Source organism: Dunckerocampus dactyliophorus, chromosome 8, assembly GCF_027744805.1.
Source record: "Dunckerocampus dactyliophorus isolate RoL2022-P2 chromosome 8, RoL_Ddac_1.1, whole genome shotgun sequence".
In the NCBI taxonomy this organism is placed as follows: Eukaryota; Metazoa; Chordata; class Actinopteri; order Syngnathiformes; family Syngnathidae; genus Dunckerocampus; species Dunckerocampus dactyliophorus.
This window is the reverse complement of record NC_072826.1, coordinates 4,904,466-4,924,423: the sequence shown is the minus strand read 5'-3', so window position 1 is coordinate 4,924,423 and position 19,958 is coordinate 4,904,466. Positions and strand designations below refer to the sequence as shown.

General features: G+C 41.8%; 1 protein-coding gene across 5 annotated transcripts in view; it reads right to left on the bottom strand.

The window, feature by feature from the left end:
• Nucleotides 1–523: 523 nt before the first annotated feature.
• erc2 (ELKS/RAB6-interacting/CAST family member 2) overlaps nt 524–19,958 on the bottom strand; it is a 52,327-nt gene continuing 32,892 nt past the window's right edge. For 4 of the 5 annotated variants that reach the window (XM_054784359.1, XM_054784361.1, XM_054784363.1 and 1 more), the window contains 9 exons: nt 17,867–18,069; nt 15,080–15,205; nt 11,887–12,010; nt 10,690–10,850; nt 9,375–9,522; nt 8,645–9,283; nt 6,603–6,670; nt 6,372–6,531; nt 524–5,056 (listed from right to left, as the gene is read on the bottom strand). In XM_054784359.1, the coding sequence (XP_054640334.1) occupies nt 6,644–6,670; nt 8,645–9,283; nt 9,375–9,522; nt 10,690–10,850; nt 11,887–12,010; nt 15,080–15,205; nt 17,867–18,069 (1,428 nt within the window). In that variant the 3' untranslated portion in view covers nt 524–5,056; nt 6,372–6,531; nt 6,603–6,643. The remainder of the gene's footprint in view (nt 5,057–6,371; nt 6,532–6,602; nt 6,671–8,644; nt 9,284–9,374; nt 9,523–10,689; nt 10,851–11,886; nt 12,011–15,079; nt 15,206–17,866; nt 18,070–19,958) is intronic. The other variant, XM_054784362.1, reaches the window with a different exon arrangement.

Below are 19,958 nucleotides of genomic sequence, written 5' to 3'. Positions count from 1 at the left end.
AACATTCATACCCACTCATACGCCAGTGTGGGCAGCACTGGGGGCAAGGTGGGTGAAGTGATTGTCCAGGGACACAACAACAGTGACTGGGTGGAGGGAGCGAGCCTCCAACGGCCAACCTTTTGGTTTCTGCAACCTGAGCCACTGCCGGCCAAAAAAAAAAAAAAAATACTATTAAATAAAAACTAAATGATAAATGTAATATGAAAATACATTATAAATTCATGTCATTTATTAAGAAACAGAAAAATACTTTCAAATAAAAACAACAGAATTATAGCAAATATATAAAAATACATTATAATGTAATATATAATTGTACAATGTCCTAATAAATAAATAAATAAATAAATAAATAAATAAAAATATATATATATATATATATATATTTAAATATATTCCAACATAATTTATAACAATTGTACAACGCCCTAATAATTAAAAATGATGCCACGGAAAATATTGTATTATTGTATAAAGAAATATAAAAGTAGTGTGTAAAGTGTAAAGATAAGCAAGAATAGACAGAAAGAAAGTCACTTTTATTGTGATGGATATAAACAAGCTGGCCAACACTGATATTAATATTAATATTACATGTCTTACATCACATACAATATCAAACTGGGGCACAGAGGACAGCCTCCTGGCTTTCTTTTTTTTTTGTAAAAAAAAAAAAAAAACAGGAAACATCACAGAGTATCCATGCTTCTGTCATAACTCCCCCCCCCCCCCCACTCGCTTTCTTTTATATTCCTCGTTCCTCTTACGCATTACAAGCAACACACGCACACGCACACGCACACACTCGTCACACTTAGACCAGTAACCCCAGTAAACATGCTGCACTCTGACAAAACTGCACAGGATGTCTACTAAGTGGGGGGTGGGGCCGGCGTATAAATGAGAGTCAGACGGTGACGTCACGTGGCGGGAAACCACGCGCGCCCCTGATTGGGAAATGATGTGACAAACAATCCAACATCATTCAGCATGCTCGGACGTTGATGGTGGCTTTACTGCTCACATTTATTTACGTACACAAACTCGCGTCTGCCTCAACACCAAAGCATAGCAAAAATAAAGCTAACCGAATATCAAAATGAACATATGCATGTACTTGTAGAAAAGCAAATGACGTTAGTGGCGTGGCTCACAGTGATTATGTTGAGCATGTTTCACATGGAGGAAGATCATCTTGACATCCTTCCTTCCTTCCTTCATCACCCCGTTGGCACATCGTCGTCATCAGCACGAATGGAAAAGGACATTTTGATTTTTCACGGTAGGAGAAGCCCCTACTTCAAGTATTCACCGGATAAGGACCTGAAAAAAGGAGGGAGGCTTCGAACTCCTTTAAGGTGAAGAGAAAGAGGAGCCGATGCGTTTCTTCTTCGTATTTCTTCTTCTGCTTATAGAATCGTAAACACAACCAGGAGCTTGTTGGTCACTGATGGAAGATTGGACACATACATTGATATATAGATGAAATATGTACGTTATATATACAGTACGTACAACAAGCAAGACTTGGCCAATCAATAGGATTTGCTAACAGTCTCATTCAGTCATACGATGTTTCAATGTCAACACTCTTTTTGTTTGTTTTTTTACCAAAAGCACAACACCAGAAAATACACACACGGAAAAAATCAACATCATCCTCACGCATCGATCTGACGCTGATGCTCTTCTTTCTTTTTGTGTTAGTTAGTTCAGGGGTGTCCAGATACTCACAATAAAACATCAAAGGCCATTTGGGTATTTTTTATTTTTTTTATTATTATTATTATTATTATTACACGAGGCTCAAGCCAATCCAACACGCGTTCCAAGACCTTTTAAACACTGAATATCAATACTTCCGATACCGGCTCGTCATGCGCTGTAAACAATTCTCAAATGAAAATGTCCATACTTTGGATACTTCAGTCTAAATCAGTGGTATCACACATCACTATTTTAAACTCTGCTCATAAAAATATGGGAATTTCGCCGCTGCGCTCCTTGTTAGAGGACAAGCTGAAGTATTGAGTTGAGGAGCACACGTGCATTCATGAATGAGCCCTAAGCTTTGTCTTATTAGCACCAACATTTACCAAAAGCACTTTTTTTGCTCTTTTTTTTCTGTAATTGTATTTTTAGAATGTGCTGTGGGCCGCACTTTGGACACCCCTGCTCTAATGGGTCAAGAGGTTTTCTTGGTGTGGGACAGTGAGTCTCTCCTCAGGGACCCCCACCCCACACACTTACAGATAGACCTGAAAATGATTCCGAAACGTTCCCAAATTGTCAATTTAAGGCTGCGTTCACACTTGTGGTTCGGCACTTTGGTCCGGAGCAAAACTATCCATCCATCCATCCATCTTCTTCTGCTTATCCAAGGCGGGTCACGGGGGCAGCAGCCTAAGCAGGGAAGCCCAGACTTCCCTTTCTCCAGCTACAAGGCGTTCCCAGGTGAGTTGAGAGACATAGTCTCTCCAACGTGTCCTGGGTCTTCCCTGAGGCCTCCTACCGGTCAGACAGTGCTTCTCACCTTATCTCTAAGGGAGAACCCAGCCACCCTTCGGCAGAAAGTCATTTCGGAGGCTTGTACCCACCATCTCGTCCTTTGGCTCACTAGCCAAAGCTCATGACCATAGGTGAGGGTAGGAACGTAGATCCACCGTTACATTGACAGCTTTGACTTTTGGTTCAGCTCCCCCTTCACCACAACGGACCAACAGCAAAAGCTTTAAAATAGACTTTTTAATTCAAGATGTCACATAGAGAGACACGTACCTTTTCCATACCCATTTTTCATATATATTTTATATTATTTATATATATGTATTTCTTCTGAAACTTCCATACCTATTATTTAAATACATTTACTTCTTCTAAAAGTGTCTTTTTATTATTGAAATGAAAAACTTCATTCTTTAGTCCGATAATATTTAACTTTTTTCTTCGATTATTCATTTTTTACTTATCCAAGCCTCCATTCATCCCACGTTACCACTTCTTTCTCTTGCAATACTTTTTTGTTGTGATACTACTTATCATAACTTATCATTTTGTCATATTATGTTATTTTTATAAAATAATTACTTGTTGCAATATTACATATTCAGTCTCATAATATGGAGCCATTAGCCTTGCAAAATTCAGATTTTTTTCTTGTAATATTATTTTACTCATAAAATAATGACTTTTTTCCTGTAAAAGAATGACTTTATTTTTGTCTGTCTTGTATTTAATTAAAACCTTGTTTCCAATATCTCACCTGTAGTCTTGTCATATTTTGCCTTTATTCATGTACAATTATGCCTTTTTTTTCTTGTAATAGTATGACTTTATTTATTTTTGGTCTTGTATTTAATTTTAACTTTTTTACAACCTTTTTTGTAATATTACAATGTTATTTTTGTAAACAAACAACTTATTTGTTTTAATATAACACCTGTAGTCTTGTCACATTTTGTCTTTATTGTTCTAAAATTCTGAGTTTTATCATATTTTTATAATATTATTTTTGTAATATTATTTTATTCATGTAAAATTATGACTTTTTTCCCTTGTATGACTTTATTTATTTATTTTTGGTCTTGTATTTACGTAATTAAAACTTTTTTACAACCTTATTATTTTGTAAACAACCCATTTGTTGTAATTTAACACCTGTAGCCTTGTAATATTTAGCCTTTATTCTTTTTCTTGCAATATCATGACTTTAATTTTGTCAAATGATGACTTTTTTTGTTGTGATATCGCAACTTTTCTTGTGGAATCAAACCTTTATTAGCAATCGTTGTTCTTGTGACGTCACATATACATTTTTTTGTTCTGTGTTGCAACATTACTCACACATTATTTTCTTGCAGAATTACAACTTTTTTTGGTAATATTTTTGCTTTTATTCCTGTAAAGTGTATTTCTTTGGTCAGTGCATGTTTTTTGCTGCCATTTTAACACGTTTGTGTCTTTGCTCGGTGTCGTGTTGACATTTGCGCTCAGGTGTCCACTAGCAAGTGCCTGTTTGGTGCACATCAGGGTTTGGATGATGGCGTTCACACTTGTGCTCGTGGAGCAAACGCACCTTTGAACCGAATCACACAATGTGAACGCAGCCTCAGATAGCCTTTAACGCTTTTTTTTTGTTTTGCTGAATGTTACAATGTGCCCTCCACCCACTTATAAAAATAAGCATAAAGGACAAAAAACCACATTTGATCTTGTCAGTTTGAAATCTCACCACATATAGACGCACTATAGATTTCTCTCTCTATGTATAATATATCTATCATAGAAATGTGTACATGTTTATTTTTTAACAGGTCACCACTAGCATATTTAGGGGAGGTGTCACCGCCTACTGGTGGAAACATGTACTGAAGGTCACCTCCACCTGGTTATGCGAAGTGTTCTCCAAGCGCCCCCTTGTGGCTTTGCATGTGCAAACAGATGTTTCCGTAGCCCCGCCACAAGCTGACACCACTGAAGGATGGAGCACCAGCAGGAGCACCGTGGGTTAAAAAAACTAAAGAAGAGGAGGTGCATAGTCTCTGATTGGTACGTTCCTTACCCGCTCTGATTGGTTACTAACGAATGGATTCATGCCACAACGCACGGCTGCATAGATTGTTTTTCACTACGTCTGATTGAAATGAGGTGAGGTGAAGGTGAAAAGAAGCTGGGGTCACAACTCTAAGAAGGTGGGACCAGTAAAAAGGTAAGAAAGAGGTCAGTGTGTGTGTGTGTGTTATCTCAGAGATACTCCTTAGGGCTCACAGTCGTCAGGAAGCAGGGCCAGATGTCAGCAGGGCAGTGAAGATCAAGACACGGTGGAGGCAACCAGAACACAAGGAGGATGTGACCTTGAAGCATCCACCAGGACGGGGGAGAACGTGGAGATAGGAAGAGGTGGGTGACAGTCATGTGATCTGCTCAGCAGGTGGAAGGTGAGGTGACCTTTGAGGCAGAAACATGTGAGAAGAAGAGGGAAGGTCTTTCTTTATCTTCTCCAATCCTGTCTTTCTGCTCTTGTAGGTCAGAAGGTCTTCTGCTCCAAGGTCACCTAGAGAAGAGCATGAAAGTCACGCTGAAGATTTGGTACCCTTTTAGCATCCAAAGGCAAGGCTCTTTATCGTGTTGGAAAACTGCCATGCGGGCCACGTTCTCTTTCACAATGTTGTTCCCTAATGAACTGCAGCTCCAGTAGTGCAGGCAGCACTCATGCAGCCCCAGACCAAGACAACTGGCTTGCTACTCACATGTGTTGCCAGCTATCTACGTAGCTATTGTGGCTGTGGGGTGACTCATTTTCAGTGGCTAGTAAATCTATACTGCTATACATCTATACTGCTATACAGTCATCCTCACTATGTCGCAGTTCAAATATCGCTCCCTCACTAGATCACATAAAAAAAAAAAAAAACAAATTAATAAACGATGGATGTTTGGTGGTTGACTATGGCCTATTATTAGTCCTTAAATATAGAAATACAAGTTATATGTAATATTGTGGTCACGAGGCATCAGTAATGTGATGAGACATGACGTTAGATGACATTACCTTTCACACTGCATGGAGACTGGCTACTGAGCCAGAAGAGCCCAGCCGACATGCCATGGCTGAGACAAACACGGCATAGCTGAGACGGACGTGCCGTGGCTGAGACAAACACGCCATAGCTGAGACGGACAAACCAAGGCTGAGATCGAGTAAAAAAAGGCTCTCCTCTCATTCCGTGTGGAAGTGGTAAGTTTTGGGGTTTTTTTTGTCCTTAAAATACTTATACAATACAGTTTAGAATAAGTAAATTGGACAGGCTAACTATTTAGCTCGCTAGCTTGCTATGCTAGCGGTGGACATCTGTTATGTCCCTGCAGTGATCCTGTAGCCCAAGCAATGTGACGTAAAAGAATAACAGGAGTGTAAAAGTGACTACAGGGGTGTTATTTCACGTCTACAGGGCTCTAATAATGTCAGGACCCATATTTAGAAAGTCATAAACAGGTTTTCTATGCTCTAACTACCAAAATATTCAGTATATATTCTGTATTAATACTGAATCCTACTTGGCAGAAATTCACTTCTCGTGGTCGAGTCTGGAACCAATTAACCATGATAAACGAGTGATGACTGTACGAGCTGTTCACTGACAACTCAAAAGTGTTTCCAAGTTTACTTTCGATAGTCTTGTCCCTTGCGATGATATACTGCAATAAAAATGGTTTCTGGAATGTGAGAGGTGCACGTGTAGCTCCTCAACAACTACTAAAACCACTATAACAAACTTCTATGCTATAACATGTATCAATTATTCATTTTAGATCAAACAAAAGATTTGTGTGCACAAAGAACAACCATATTCAGCTCCTGACTGTACCTGCTCTTCAGTCAGTCTCCCAGCCTGACTTTGCACACTCTCCTCTTCCCCTCCACAAAAAAAGTCATCACCAAAGAAAGAAAAACAAGAAAGTTTCCCTTGGCGAGTGCAGGTGACAAATGTTTGGCTGTGCTCCCCCAGTAGAGACTGAATCAATCATCTGGTCAACAAGAAAACAACAACGATCAGCCACAGAAAAACACACAGCAAATTCTAGTAAGTTCATCTCACCCCTCCAAGCAATGTTGGAACTTTGGTTGTCATAGCAACGTTTACGCCCATATGCCTTCCTCGTCATCCTGTTGTTGGGTGTGAAGCATGGGGAGAAAAAGACAAGCCGTTAATAATGTACTGCATATCTGGCATGAAATAATATGAGGGGCGTCTCCAGACAATCATTTCACCAGATTGGGTCTACAAGATCGAAAAAAAAAAACAAGATTTTAACATCACTTTGAAGAAAAGTACAAAGAAAAATATTTTAAAAATATATGACAATATATTGCAATCTACTCATTTCATTTCTACTATGCTACCTTGCATTGTTCCTCACAAGGCTACACTCTCCTACACTCTGCCTCCACCCACCGAGACAAAGCGACTGTATGACTGACAAAGGGGCTCACTCCGTTCATGCCGGTGTTCTATGGAACAAACAAAAGCAATGCACAGAGTGAATCCTCTTCCTGCCTGTTTGGAGGCACGTATGCACTAGGGGTGGGTGGGAAATGATTGATTCTTAGACGCATCACGATGCGGACAATGACAGTTATTAATCCATTCATAAATGTCAATAACACGATCGATTTAGAAATGTCAAATAGCGCCGGGAAATTCAACTGTTTCATGTGCTTTGTTTTAGTCGTACGCAGTGAGTAAAAAGAGATTATATATAGAAAAACTACTGATCACAAAAAAGATGCGTCGAGATGCATCGATAATCGTTTTATCATCGCATCGCAGGCCTCTGAATCGCAATCGCATCGAATCGTGAGGTGGCCAGAGATTCCCAACCGTAGTAAGCACATGGCACATTTATTGATTATCCACTTCATCTTCACTTATTGTGTTATTAATTAATAATAATATAATAATAAATTATCATCCCAGGCCTGGTACCCATGAGATACGTTTTTTTCTGAACAAGAAATCTTGTCATGTTTTAAACTCACGAGATCTTGTGACACCCCTATATAACACACAAATGCTGTAATTATAGAACTAAACTACAGTGAAGACAGGGCATTCATTGCACGCAGGCGATAATTGGACAGGGGCTGTTATGTCTTAATGTGAAAAGTCATGATACATAACATCCATCCATCCATACAGCCTTCTTCTTTCGCTTATCCGAGTCTCTAAAGGCTGGGTTATACGTTCCGCTCGAACGAGCCGCGTGGAAATCCGCTCGAGGGACCGTGTGTGACTTTATACTCCGTGCGGCGTCTGCTCCCAAACTGCAGGGGGCAGTGCATCGGAAACACGCATCTAGCATGATATACTAAACTAGAGCGGAAGAAGTTTGCCATTGTTTACTTGACTTCCAACATGGCGACACTTGTGCGTCTACTTCTTGAAGAAGAGGAATTGTGGTGTATTTATTTGCTGCTGCGACAGAAAAGGAAGAGAAGGTGGTCCACTCGTCCTTTGAGTAGGAGTGCTGCAATCGCAGCTCGTCATTCTTGCCACCACAGGAACTTGTACCCCGGCAGGAGAATGTGCTTACAAAAGGCATGCTGAACACGGAGAAAAGAAAATAATAAACAAACAACGTATTTCTGTACTTCAGCTGCGAGGATCTCCTGCTCGTCTGCCATGTTTTACCGCGTGTCTCCATCCGCGTAGTTAGAAAAATTTGGAGGTGTGCGGAGCGGGAATTTTCCACATGAAAAGGGCCGCTCGAGGGGGCGTGGGTATGAAAATGACTTCATTTGTCCGCACGGACCTCGTGGATGCGGAACGCATAAAACAGGCTTTAAGGTGATTCAAGCCACCCTACACAAGTAACTCATTTCATATATAACAACATAAAGTTTTTAACTTGAATGATCTGGAGTGCATGAGAAACTTGACAGGAAAATGTTGACTACTTTCATTTCTATAACATAGCCTCATGACCACTTTAAAGTATATCCAGCTATTTATATTTATATTTATATTTATATTTATATTTATATTTATATTTATAAAAGCGCTGGTTAGATGTACCTCGTGTGTTGTGGCCGGTCGGGGTGTATGCACCTAATAACACAAATGACAGAGAGACATCCAACCTGGTCCGGGGAAGGGCGGTGACCAGCGTGTGGGGGTCCTCGGCCCGGCCCTCCACGATGATGGGGCGACGGGTGTCGTGGATGCTGGCCGTGGTGGGGGCCCTGGGGATGCTGAGGGTGCTGCGGATGCTGAGGATGTTGGGGGTGCTGAGGGTGCTGGGGATGCGGATGTTGAGGGTGGGGCCCCTGTTGGGGAGGACCATGTGGGTGCTGGGGATGCTGGGGGTGCTGGGGATGCGGGTGCTGTGGCGGGGGATGCCCGTGGGGGTGCTGCGGCGGATGCTGGAGGTGCTGTTGGTGCGGATGTTGGGGCTGTGGGGGGCGCGGATGCTGTTGATGCTGCAGATGCTGGGGAGGCGGTTGAGGGTGCTGCTGCGGGTGCTGCGGATGTTGACTGTGAGGGTACTGAAGTTGCGGCTGCTGCGGGTGAGGGTGCTGCGGGGCGGACTGCGGGTGCTGCGTGTGCTGCATGTGAGGGGCGTGTGCGTACGGGACCTGCTGGGCGTGGGCTGGGTGGGGGTACTGGGTCTGAGGCTGTGGCTGGGGGTGAGGGGCCTGGGGCTGGGCGTGGTGTGGACCATGTGGATGGTATTGTTCATCTTCATAGTTGTCAGCTATCAGCTTCATTCTGCTTTGAGTCTGTCGGACACGAGCACAGCATGAATCATTCAAGGTATGTCACGTGTGAATAGCATTTCATCATTGGAGGGAACTGTGTTGTAGTACTGACGTGCTGTTTCAGTTGGTGCATCAGTTTGTCTCGCTCCCTCTTGAGGGCCATCACCTCTTCTTGGGTCTTCTTTTTGTTGGAGGCAGACAGTTCCAGCAGTGCAATATTCGCATCTTTCTCACTAATGGCCGCCAGCAGAGCTTGTTGTCTGAAAAAGTTCATAATAATCATGTATTTGTTCATTTTCTAAAGCGCTTATGCTCATTAGGGTGTGTGTCAAATTTGCAAGCGAAATGTTTTTGCAGGGGGCATGGGCAAGACTTAGCAACTAACATTCCAGAAGTCATTGAGCATTTGTCTAATGACTATAAAACTTTGAGGATGTCTGCAGTGGTGTTTCCATCAACAATGACGACACTTTTTCCTTGACAAACCTTTTTTTCATGACAAAAATGAGACGGTGATGGGACAAACATGGCTCTTTGATGACTAAAACGTGACGAGTTGTGTGTGACTTTTCACTGCAGAGACGAGACTGGCTCGTGTCCCCACAAATGTCTGTGGCTGTTTGATGTGTGTGCTACAAGACTGTGCTAGCATGGATTCACTTGAGGTTGTGCACCAATCAATTATTATCATTTTTAAAACTTACTAATTTAAATAATATTTTCTAATAAGTAAAAAACAACAACAAATGTTGATAATATAAAAATCATATAAGACTTAATAACTACAAAAAATATAACTAAATGAGATAATAATAATGTAGTAATTTTATTCATTATATTTTTAATTATATTTTCTTTATACTCCTCTTTATACTTTCTTTATACTAAAATGTTGACAGTATAAAATAATATAAAATATAATAATTACAAAAATAAGGCAGTATAAATAAATGTAAACACATGCTGTATAATATTGCTTTTACATATATTTTTAAATATGTTTTTATTTATTACTATATAATATATAAGACAAGTAATTCCAGCAATATTAAACAACTATTATAATTAATATAATAATTTTAAATAATCAAAAAATAATAATCAAATGTTGATAATGTAAAATAATTTATAATATAATAATAAAAAAATAAGGCAGTATAAATAAATGAGATAAATAGAAACACATACTGTATAATATATTTTGTCCAAATAGCATACAGTACATTAAAATAAGAAAAAAATGTAATGTGCCTTCATTTACAGGATTTATTTCATTTTTAAATTACAATTACAATTTAAATTACACTTGCCCTAACCACCACAAATGATAGCAACCCCCCCACAATTGTCCGGTTATAAGCCAGTGTGCAAACAACAAACACCACATCTGTGCTAACGTTTCTCCATCCATGAATAAAACCACTCACTTCATCTCTAGAATCTCCTCCAGCTGTTTCCTGCGCTCTTGCCTCATGTTGGTCAGGTGACTGTCCCGCTCCTGCAGGGACTGCTGCGTGGACGACAGACGCTGCTTGGTGGAATCCAGCTCCTGCCTCGTCCTCTCCAGGGTGTTCATCAGGTCCTCTAGCTGGTTGACAGACATTACAAGTAGAGCCCAAACGATTATGGCGCATCACCGATCAACATCTGTGAACATGTGACCGATAAATTGATTCTGTTCCTCCGTTCCTGTTTGTCTCTGTGCTGGCCCCTCCCCCTCACACACAAACACACACACACCAGTTAGGTGCAGCTCTTCCTGTCACATTCACTCGACTGCAGCACAGAAGACAACAAAATAAAGTGCTTTTTTTACACTATGGTAAGCTGTGACTTTGTAAAACAACCCCATGAGAATAACATCCTTGCAGAAACACGCTGTCAGGGCTCATCAAGGCCAACATTCTAGTTTTTTCACGCAAGTTTTAGAGTGCCTATTACAGCGTTTTAACGTCGTGCAAGTTGCATCTCTGTCAGATAAAGATAGATGCAACGGTTAATCCACATGTCTACCATCAACTAATATAAGACAGCGTCTAAAGTGACATAAAGATACAGGGTATACACACTTGACTTCATACTTCCATGCAAGATTTCCACGGGCTCATACATTCACAAGTTCATGTCTTCTTTCAAATCATGTCGAAAATGTTCCAAGTAATGTATTTAGTTGTCTTTTGTTTTTGTTTTGTTTTTTTTAGATATGATATATCATCCGATATATCTAGGAAAAGGCTTCTTGAGACGTCATCTGTACTTCTGTGAAGAATGTGTCGGACGTTTCGCTCCTCATCCGAAGGCCTAGGCTACCAGCACTTATTAGTTCGCTGACGAAGCTCTTCGGATGAGGAGCGAAACGTCCGACACATTCTTCACAGAAGTACAGATGACGTCTCAAGAAGCCTTTTCCTCGATGGACAACTCCTGTACGACTGAGAGCCTACACAGACGCATCCGATATATCTGTTATTGGCCATTATATCGGATATCGCCCGATATATTGGATATCAGCTTTTTTCAGCCCCCAATATCAGTACGGCATTGGTCCCTAACACCCCACATTGGTCGGCCTCTAATTATGAGTTCCTGCGAGGGTGGACCAGGTGAGATATGTTGAAACACACCTTGGAGTGGTGGCCGCCCTCCAAGGAGCTGTCCTTACGGCCGTCCTGTCCCAAGCCTTTCTTGTCCCCTTGGGGTCCTAGTTTGATGTTGGAGCCCTTCTTGGTCTGCTCTTTGCCTCCTTGCCTGTGGAAGCACACATCCTTAGGAGCAGCTCAAGCCAAACACCACAAGTTAGCCATTCATCTGCCACTCTTCAGGTGTTTGATAAGAGGTAAGGAGGTGTTGCAGGAGTGCTTGTAAGCAGAGGTATGGATTAGGCACATTTGGAAAACAGTTATGGTGCCAATCATGAAAGCACAGCAAAGCACACAAAGTGATGGCCTCATGTTAATATGTTAATAATGGGAAGACACTTACATGAAGTTAGAGCAGTGGAGGAGGGGGGCAAGGGTGTTACCTACCTGGGAGCCAGACTGTACACGGGGGGTGGGGGTCGGGGTGGGGTGGGTGGTAGAAGAGAAGAAGGGACGACAGGACAAGTGGGGAACACGTTGGAAACCAGCAATGAAATCAAAAAACAACAAAAGACAAGAAGACATTAAAACCAGAACATCAGCACATAAAAGAGAAAACACACTCAAGTCATGTTTCCACCAAACAGTATCAGTTTCAACTACAGTCATACCTCGCAATATCGCACTTCCATTATCACTCCCTCTCTATATCATGGTTTTCCATAAATTAATGAATAAATGATGGCTGTTTTGTGGAAGACTATGGTCTATTATTAGAACATACGTAAATACAAGTGATGTGTAGTATTGTGGTCACTAGGCGGCAGTAATGACACAAAACAGCTTACAAAACATTACCTTAACACTGCAAGAAGTCATGAAGTCACAGCCATGGCATATCCCACGTGACAGAGTGAAAAAAAGCTCTCCTCCCATCCCATGTGGAAGTGGTACGTTTTTAACTTCTTAAGCTAAGAAGAAATAAGTTTGAGGCTAACTGGTTAGCTCGCCAGCTTCTCAAGTCCCTGCAGCATAAGAGTTGCGCAAAGTGTTGTAAACAGAGAATAATAGGAGTGTGAAGGTGACTATAGGGGTGTTACTTCATGTCCACGGAGCTCTAATAATGTTAAAAACTGCATTTTCTCTGCTCTAACGACAGAAATATTCAATTTATTAACATTGAATCCTATATCGTGGAAATTCATTTATTGCGGTGAAGTCTGGAACCAATTAGCCGCTATAAACGACGGACGACTGTACACATTGGGAGATTTAAACCCTAATCTCCTGCGGGCTGTGTGGGTCAGATAAATTGTGTGACAGCAATGGAAGACATTTGACACGTTATTTTATTTTTTCCCTTCTTGGCCCTTGACAAGCTTTGTTTGAGAAAAGGCACCGTTGTCCGGCTGTCCTTTTTTGGACATTGTTGGAGGTGACATATTGTGGAAAACTGACTTTTAATTGGCTTCTCGGGGTGTAGCAGTACAGCATCATTGTGGTTCAATATGTACCTTGTTTTTGGCTTTAATGACTAGCACCGACTTATTGGGACTTGTTTATTGTGACTAGTAGTCACCAGTAGGGACGTCCCGATCCCATACTGATATCAGGCCGATGTCAGGAAAAAAAACAATATCGGATTATATCGGGCTGCATTTGAAATCACCGATATTGGGTACTTTTGTAAGCTGTTGTTCTCTGTTTGAATAAGATCCCTTGATCAAAGCTTTTCTAACATTCCACACTACAAAATAAGTCTTAAGTATGTACAGTATGATTCGTGTTGATATCGGCTCAATATGGGTATCGGACGATATTCAAGGCTGCAACACTGGTATTGTATCGGAAGTGAAAAAGTTATACCCCTAGTGATGAATTTGAATCATTACATGACACAACTGTCTGTGCTGCTCCTGCTACAGGCTCCTTTCCACCTCGTCATGCTCCTGAGGAGTATCCTGGGGTTCTTTTTCTTCCGTTAGTTTTTAGTTCTTGTTTTTCATGGTCTGACCGGATGTCCTGTTTTCGGTTTTGGTTTGTTTAGGGGTTTTAGTGGTGTCTTTTTTCTTGATTTAGGGGTAGCGGTGAGGTGACAGGACGACAGTCCTGTAGAGGGTTGGCTTGTTCACCTCACTGTCCTTTTGTTTGTTTGGGCTGACGCATCAGGACTTTTTCTTTGGGTATGGGAGGGGTCTTTCATTTATTTTCTTTTAGTTATCAATAAACTTGATTTTCCCGCCTCCTGTTTCCTCCTTAAATATGTTGTGTTCCCCTGGGTCATAACAATGAATACAAAATACAGTATATTAGTGAAATTCAACTGAAATTCATTAGTACCTTTACGACTGGTAACCTTTGACAAGGGAAAGGACAAAACAAGTGAACTGAACTGTACTACTTGGTGGAAAAGGGGCTTAAGTTGACATCACTGAAGACTGAATGGGCGCCAGTGACAGCGCCCAGTGAATGCAGGATGCACTTTCCCTGAAAACTCTGAACCGTGTGCATCTGCTGCCAGGCCTGAGGGAGGCAGACATGCAGTCAGACAGGCAAAGATCAGCCGGGTCAAAGAACAGGAAAAGAGTTTGGGAGCAGAGAAAGGGAAGTCAACAAGCGAGCCAGACGGAGAGAGCTGGGGGGAAGAGAACCGGTTAGGGATGCGGGGTTGGTCGGACACAAGTGACCTGACGTTTGAGTTTGGACCATACCTACAAGAGCACCCCACTCACTGAGCATGTGGACCTGGATATTCATGCAGGCCACCGGGCTGAGCATTTCCCTTAATGTCTGCTAGGGCAAGCTAGGCAGGGTGATGATGAGGGGGTCAGGGAGGTGGGCAGCACATGGTGAAGAAAGTGGGTGACGTTATCAAGGTGGGATTTGAGACTGGGGGAGAAGGATATGAAAAGGGGAAGCGTGCTGGAGTCAGCTCTATGGAGAGAACGTTGCTAAAATGTTTAAAAATGTATCACGATGTTCAGAGTTCATGAAATGGTCAATAAAACAAAGTAAACATGCAGTACACTCTCTTGGCCAATTTATTAGACTAAACACTAACACTATATTTCTTCAGAAATATAGTTAAGGCTGCAAAGCAAACACATTCAAGAAAAAAAAGTCAAACATGAATGCAGGGATGTTTGCGTCAGGTGACCGCCAGCATCAACTCTGACACAAACATCCACCAATCACAGACCGCAACCGCAGAGCTCCAGTGCCAGGGCAGAGCACTCACTTTCCCAGGAAGTCCCACACCATGCCCCCTATCTGCTGGGGGGCGGCGGACACAGAGGGGAGCGGGTCAAGGGGGGCTCTGCCACCGGGACGAGGGGTGGGGCGAGGGGCAGAGGGAGGAGGGGGGCTGAGGTGCGAGATGGAATAATCGGATGGTGGAAGATGAAAAAAGGGAGAGGTCGGTGTGGAGGTAGAAAAAGGAGCAGGGCAGAGAAAGTGGGTAAGGATGGTAAAGAAGAAAACTTTATTAATCCGCTCACTAACAAATGAATGCAACAACTACATGAAGACACCTGGGACACCTGCCTAGGGGGGAAGCACTGACTCCTTTGCCGTCCGATAAATCACCCACCTGATGCACAACTCTGCTATACATCATTTCATTTTTTTAATGTACACTTTGCACTGTTGGATCTTAAGGAGGTCCTAAGTATAGCTTCAAAATGTAAAAACACGAAATGGGAGTGAGTGAGATAAGCAATTTATAGCAAAGAAGCATTAAAGTGAAATAGGTTGTTCATCATCTGATCAAACGTTTAAGAGCACAGCCTTTAAAAGGAAAAATGTGGGAAAAAATGTGTCATGATCTCTTCATGGCAAAGGCAAAAAAGCTTTCTCTCTTTGGGATTGTTGAGCTGCATAAGCCAGGCCTCTCGCAGCGCGCCATTGCTGCTGTGGTCGGACGCAGTCATTTCAAACTTCTTCAAACATCCAGAAGCTCATGGAACAAAAAAGTCAAGTGGTCGACACAAAAAAATTAGCTGGGGATTCCATTGGCTGTCCGTCAAGCGAAGGGACCATCCTCGGCCCAAATGAAGGTTGTTGCTGGTGCCAAGTGCAGTCCAATAACCATCAGACACCATCTGCCAAAGGCTTTTAAGAAGAAAAAAGCTCTTCAAAGGCCACAAAATTGGGCGTTTGGAATTTGCAGGAGAGCATCAAACACGAGACACTGACAGGTGAAGAAAGTTTTATTCTCCCTTGACGGTCCTGATGGCTTCCAACATTACTGGCATGACAAGGAGGTCCCACCTGGGATGTTTTCCACACGGCACAGTGGAGGAGGAGCCATCATGATCCTTCGATGGAACAATAGAGCTTCAGGTTTTGGAGAGGCATCAAATGGCACCCGGAGATGTTGCAGACCGAAGGCCCTCGTCTGTGTGGTAATGACTGGCTTTTTCAACAGGACAATGCTGTACTTCACAAAGGACTTCTTCCAGAGGAATAAACTCACTTATTTGGACCATCCTGTGTGTTCCCCTCATCTAAATCCAATGGAGAATATTTGGGGATGGATGGCAAGGGAAGTTTACAAAAATGGACATCAGTTCCAGGCAGTGGATGCCCTCCGTGAAGCCATCTTCACCACCGCAACATTCCCACTAGCCTCCTGGAAACACTGGCATCAAGCATGCCCAAACCCATTTTTCACCTCAAGAATGGCACAGCTACTCATTACTCACACCTTTTTTGGCTAGTAAGGATGTTGGCTAAGCTGACATCCATCATGAACAACACCTCTCACCCGCTACATGACACTGTTGTCTCCCTGAGCAGCTCCTTCAGCAGCAGACTGTTACACCCACGGTGTTAGAGGGAGAGGTTCCGCAGGTCCTTCATACCGACCGCTGTCAGGCTCTACAACACCTGCACCACCTGAACCATGTTGTAGACACTATGCTTTCTTTACACTGTTCTCTTTACTTGTCTTGCTGCTGTAACAAGTAAATTTCCCCGCTGTGGGATAAATAAAGTACATACTGTACATACATACATTTTAATTCTTTTTTATGGTGGTTACTTAGAACTTCCTTAAAATCCAACAGTGCAAAATGTATATTCTTGACATTTTTTAAGTGGTCTAACATTTTGATCAGGAGTGTATAAGAGCTTATATGTGAGTGTGCAAGTGACAAAAGTACATACAGTAAAGAAATATGAAGTGCACAACATCCCCCAAACGATTTAACCTCCAATGATAGGCCATATACACACTGCCCACTTGGTGAGGAACAGCACGCCTAGTTGCATCAAAAATCTCCCTTTATAAAGACAATAATGCTCACTTTGGGGACTTGACATTAAAGGCACATTTTTACCTATAAATACATCATTTGGAAAAAAAATTATATTAAAAAATATAAATATATTAAAAAATATATTTAAATAATAAAATATATATTTATTTAAATAATAATAATGAAGTCAGCTGTGACTCAGTTAAATAAAATAAGTTAGATTGTTCAATCACATTTTTCCTTTGTACTTTTCTTAAAAATGAATGTTAAAATCTCATCTCCTGGACCCAATCTCATGCATCGTCTTGTCTCGTGAGTTGGGTGTCTCGTGACACCCCCATTTATCATATATCCTGCAGTTATTATGTTTTATTTGTTATTACTGTCCGATGTCTGTCAATTGTATTTATGTATTATTTATTTATTCTTTATTATTGAATAAGATGTCTACAATCTCTACTTGTCCTTTTTGCCTCCTATATATACAGTATATGTGTTTAAAACGGGAAGTGAATAGGCATTTGCGGAAACATGGAGAAGGTGTATGTTATCATGTGATGCTGAGTAATGTAACTGAAAATGAACTAAGCCATTACCCACTAATGCAAAGTACACCACAATAAACATATATTGTTAAAGGCATCATAAGCCTTTTGTAGACTGTGCATGTGAACCTAATGTTGTGGCTACTGAGTGCACGTCAATGAAAGTTGGCAGCACTCAGACAATAAAGTAGTACACGTGTAAAAATGACCTGAGTATCTTACCTTTCCAACTCGGCGATCTTCTTGTCTTTGTCGTTCTTCTCTGTCTCCACCTCCCGCAGGATGTCCAGGAGCCTCTCCACCTCCGTCTGAGCCTTGCTGGCCTCGTCCTTGTAGTAGCTCACCTCCTTCTCCAGCAGCTTCACTCGGTCTACGTACTCCGGGTTCCCTCTGGGGCCCGACTGATGCTCCACCTCGTGGGCCTTCTGCACCCGCACACACAAAACACACGCACAGATGGAGTTAGTGTGATGCCAAGCGCCACTACATTGGTCATATGATCTAGTCCACTTGCTTTCTTCCAATCTGTCTGCCTGAATGAGAGACGTAGAGTAAATAAGACAAGGATGTCATTTGTGGTGCTGGCTCATTTACTTGAACAGAGAGATACGCAGAAGGCTGCATGGCGCCAACTGGACTCTTCTTGTTAGTTGAAGACGTTTCACCTTTCATCCAAAAGGATTTTCGGTGGGGAGTTCCCTCTTTATATGTCTCTGGTGGGTGTGTCGACAGGGGATGGTGTAAACCTCCTCCTTTGTTCAGACAGGGACTTTCACATTTGATGAAGATTGTCACGTTGTAAGGGAACAATGGCCACTAAGGAGTTGTTTTGCCACCAGCCAGGTGAACCACCCATCGTTATGCAAGAGGGTCGTTCATGGGCTGTAACAACCACCCATAGTGGCCCCACATCCCCACAGGACACACCCACCAGACACATATAAAGAGGGGAACTCCACACCTAAAATGTAGAAGTGAAGAAGCTTTTTGGTTTGAAGGTGAAACGTCTTCAACCAACAAGAAGAGTCCAGTTGCCTCCATTCAACCTTCTGTGGATTACCATGACCTGGATGACTGACAATCTACATAGACGAACAGAGCGATAAATTAGCTCAATGTAACGGTCCAATTAGATTGACTTTGCACACACACACACACACACACACACACACACACACACACACACACACACACACACGGTATGAACACTGGGCTGTGTTTGTGTATTAACAAGCACACAAATGCAAACAACGTCAATGCCGCATGACTGCCAACGACGTTACAGCACACGGCAGCAGCCACACGTGGACACAGGTTGTGCAAGAATACAGCCTCCGCCAAACCACTGTGGTGAAGTCCGACCACACTTGAGGCTTCAGCTAACCACACGGAAGACAGTTGAGAAGCGTGACAACACTGAGACAACATGCAACAAGGTCCACCGTGTCATGCAAACCCAACAAATTTACACACGTCTGCGCATCATATCTTCAATGCAAGACCAAAAAAATATGAGAAGACCACCGCTGGCTAGCATTTGTAACCAATAGCGGTTTAAAGGGTCCCTGACATGATTCATCAACTTTGCTTAAATACATTGTATTGTATATTGTTTGTAATTATGTTCTACATTCTTCCATTTGCTGAAAGCCAACGTTAGAGTGGCAAAAATGACATTTATAGTTAACGGCGCCAGCTGTGATAAACTAGCTTACAGCTCAGCCTTATTTCTTGAAGTGACGTAGTGACGGTCAACTTCCATACACACCTTTCATACACACCACTCAGCTAAAACAGCATAACAAAAAGGCCCAAACCCATTTTTCAGCTGATTAACAACAATGGCACAGCTACTCATTACTCACTCCTTTTTTTTATTTTTTTACATTTTATTTCTATTTTAGGGAGGTTTTGGTTGCTTTTTAAGCTATGGTCTTAAACTTTTGCTCAGCTGGTGAACAGCCTATTTCACTTTAATGCGTCTTTGCGATAAATTCCTTTTTCTCTCACTCGCGTTTCTTGTTTTTGCATTTTAAAGCTCTACTTAGAACCTCCTTAAGATCCAACAGTGCAAAATGTACATTCTTGACATTTTTCAACTGCTCTTAACATTGTGATCAGGAGTGTATTTGGGTCAATACGGTACGTAGAGATTAACCAAAATAAATACACAAAATAACATTAATAAATGTGTTCTTGTATACTTCACTGTTGGGCAGTCACACCTCCTGTTGTCAGCATCACATACACACACCCAATGTATGGCTCATATAAACAGGAATTATAATGATAGAATATAAACCAAATTCAGCAC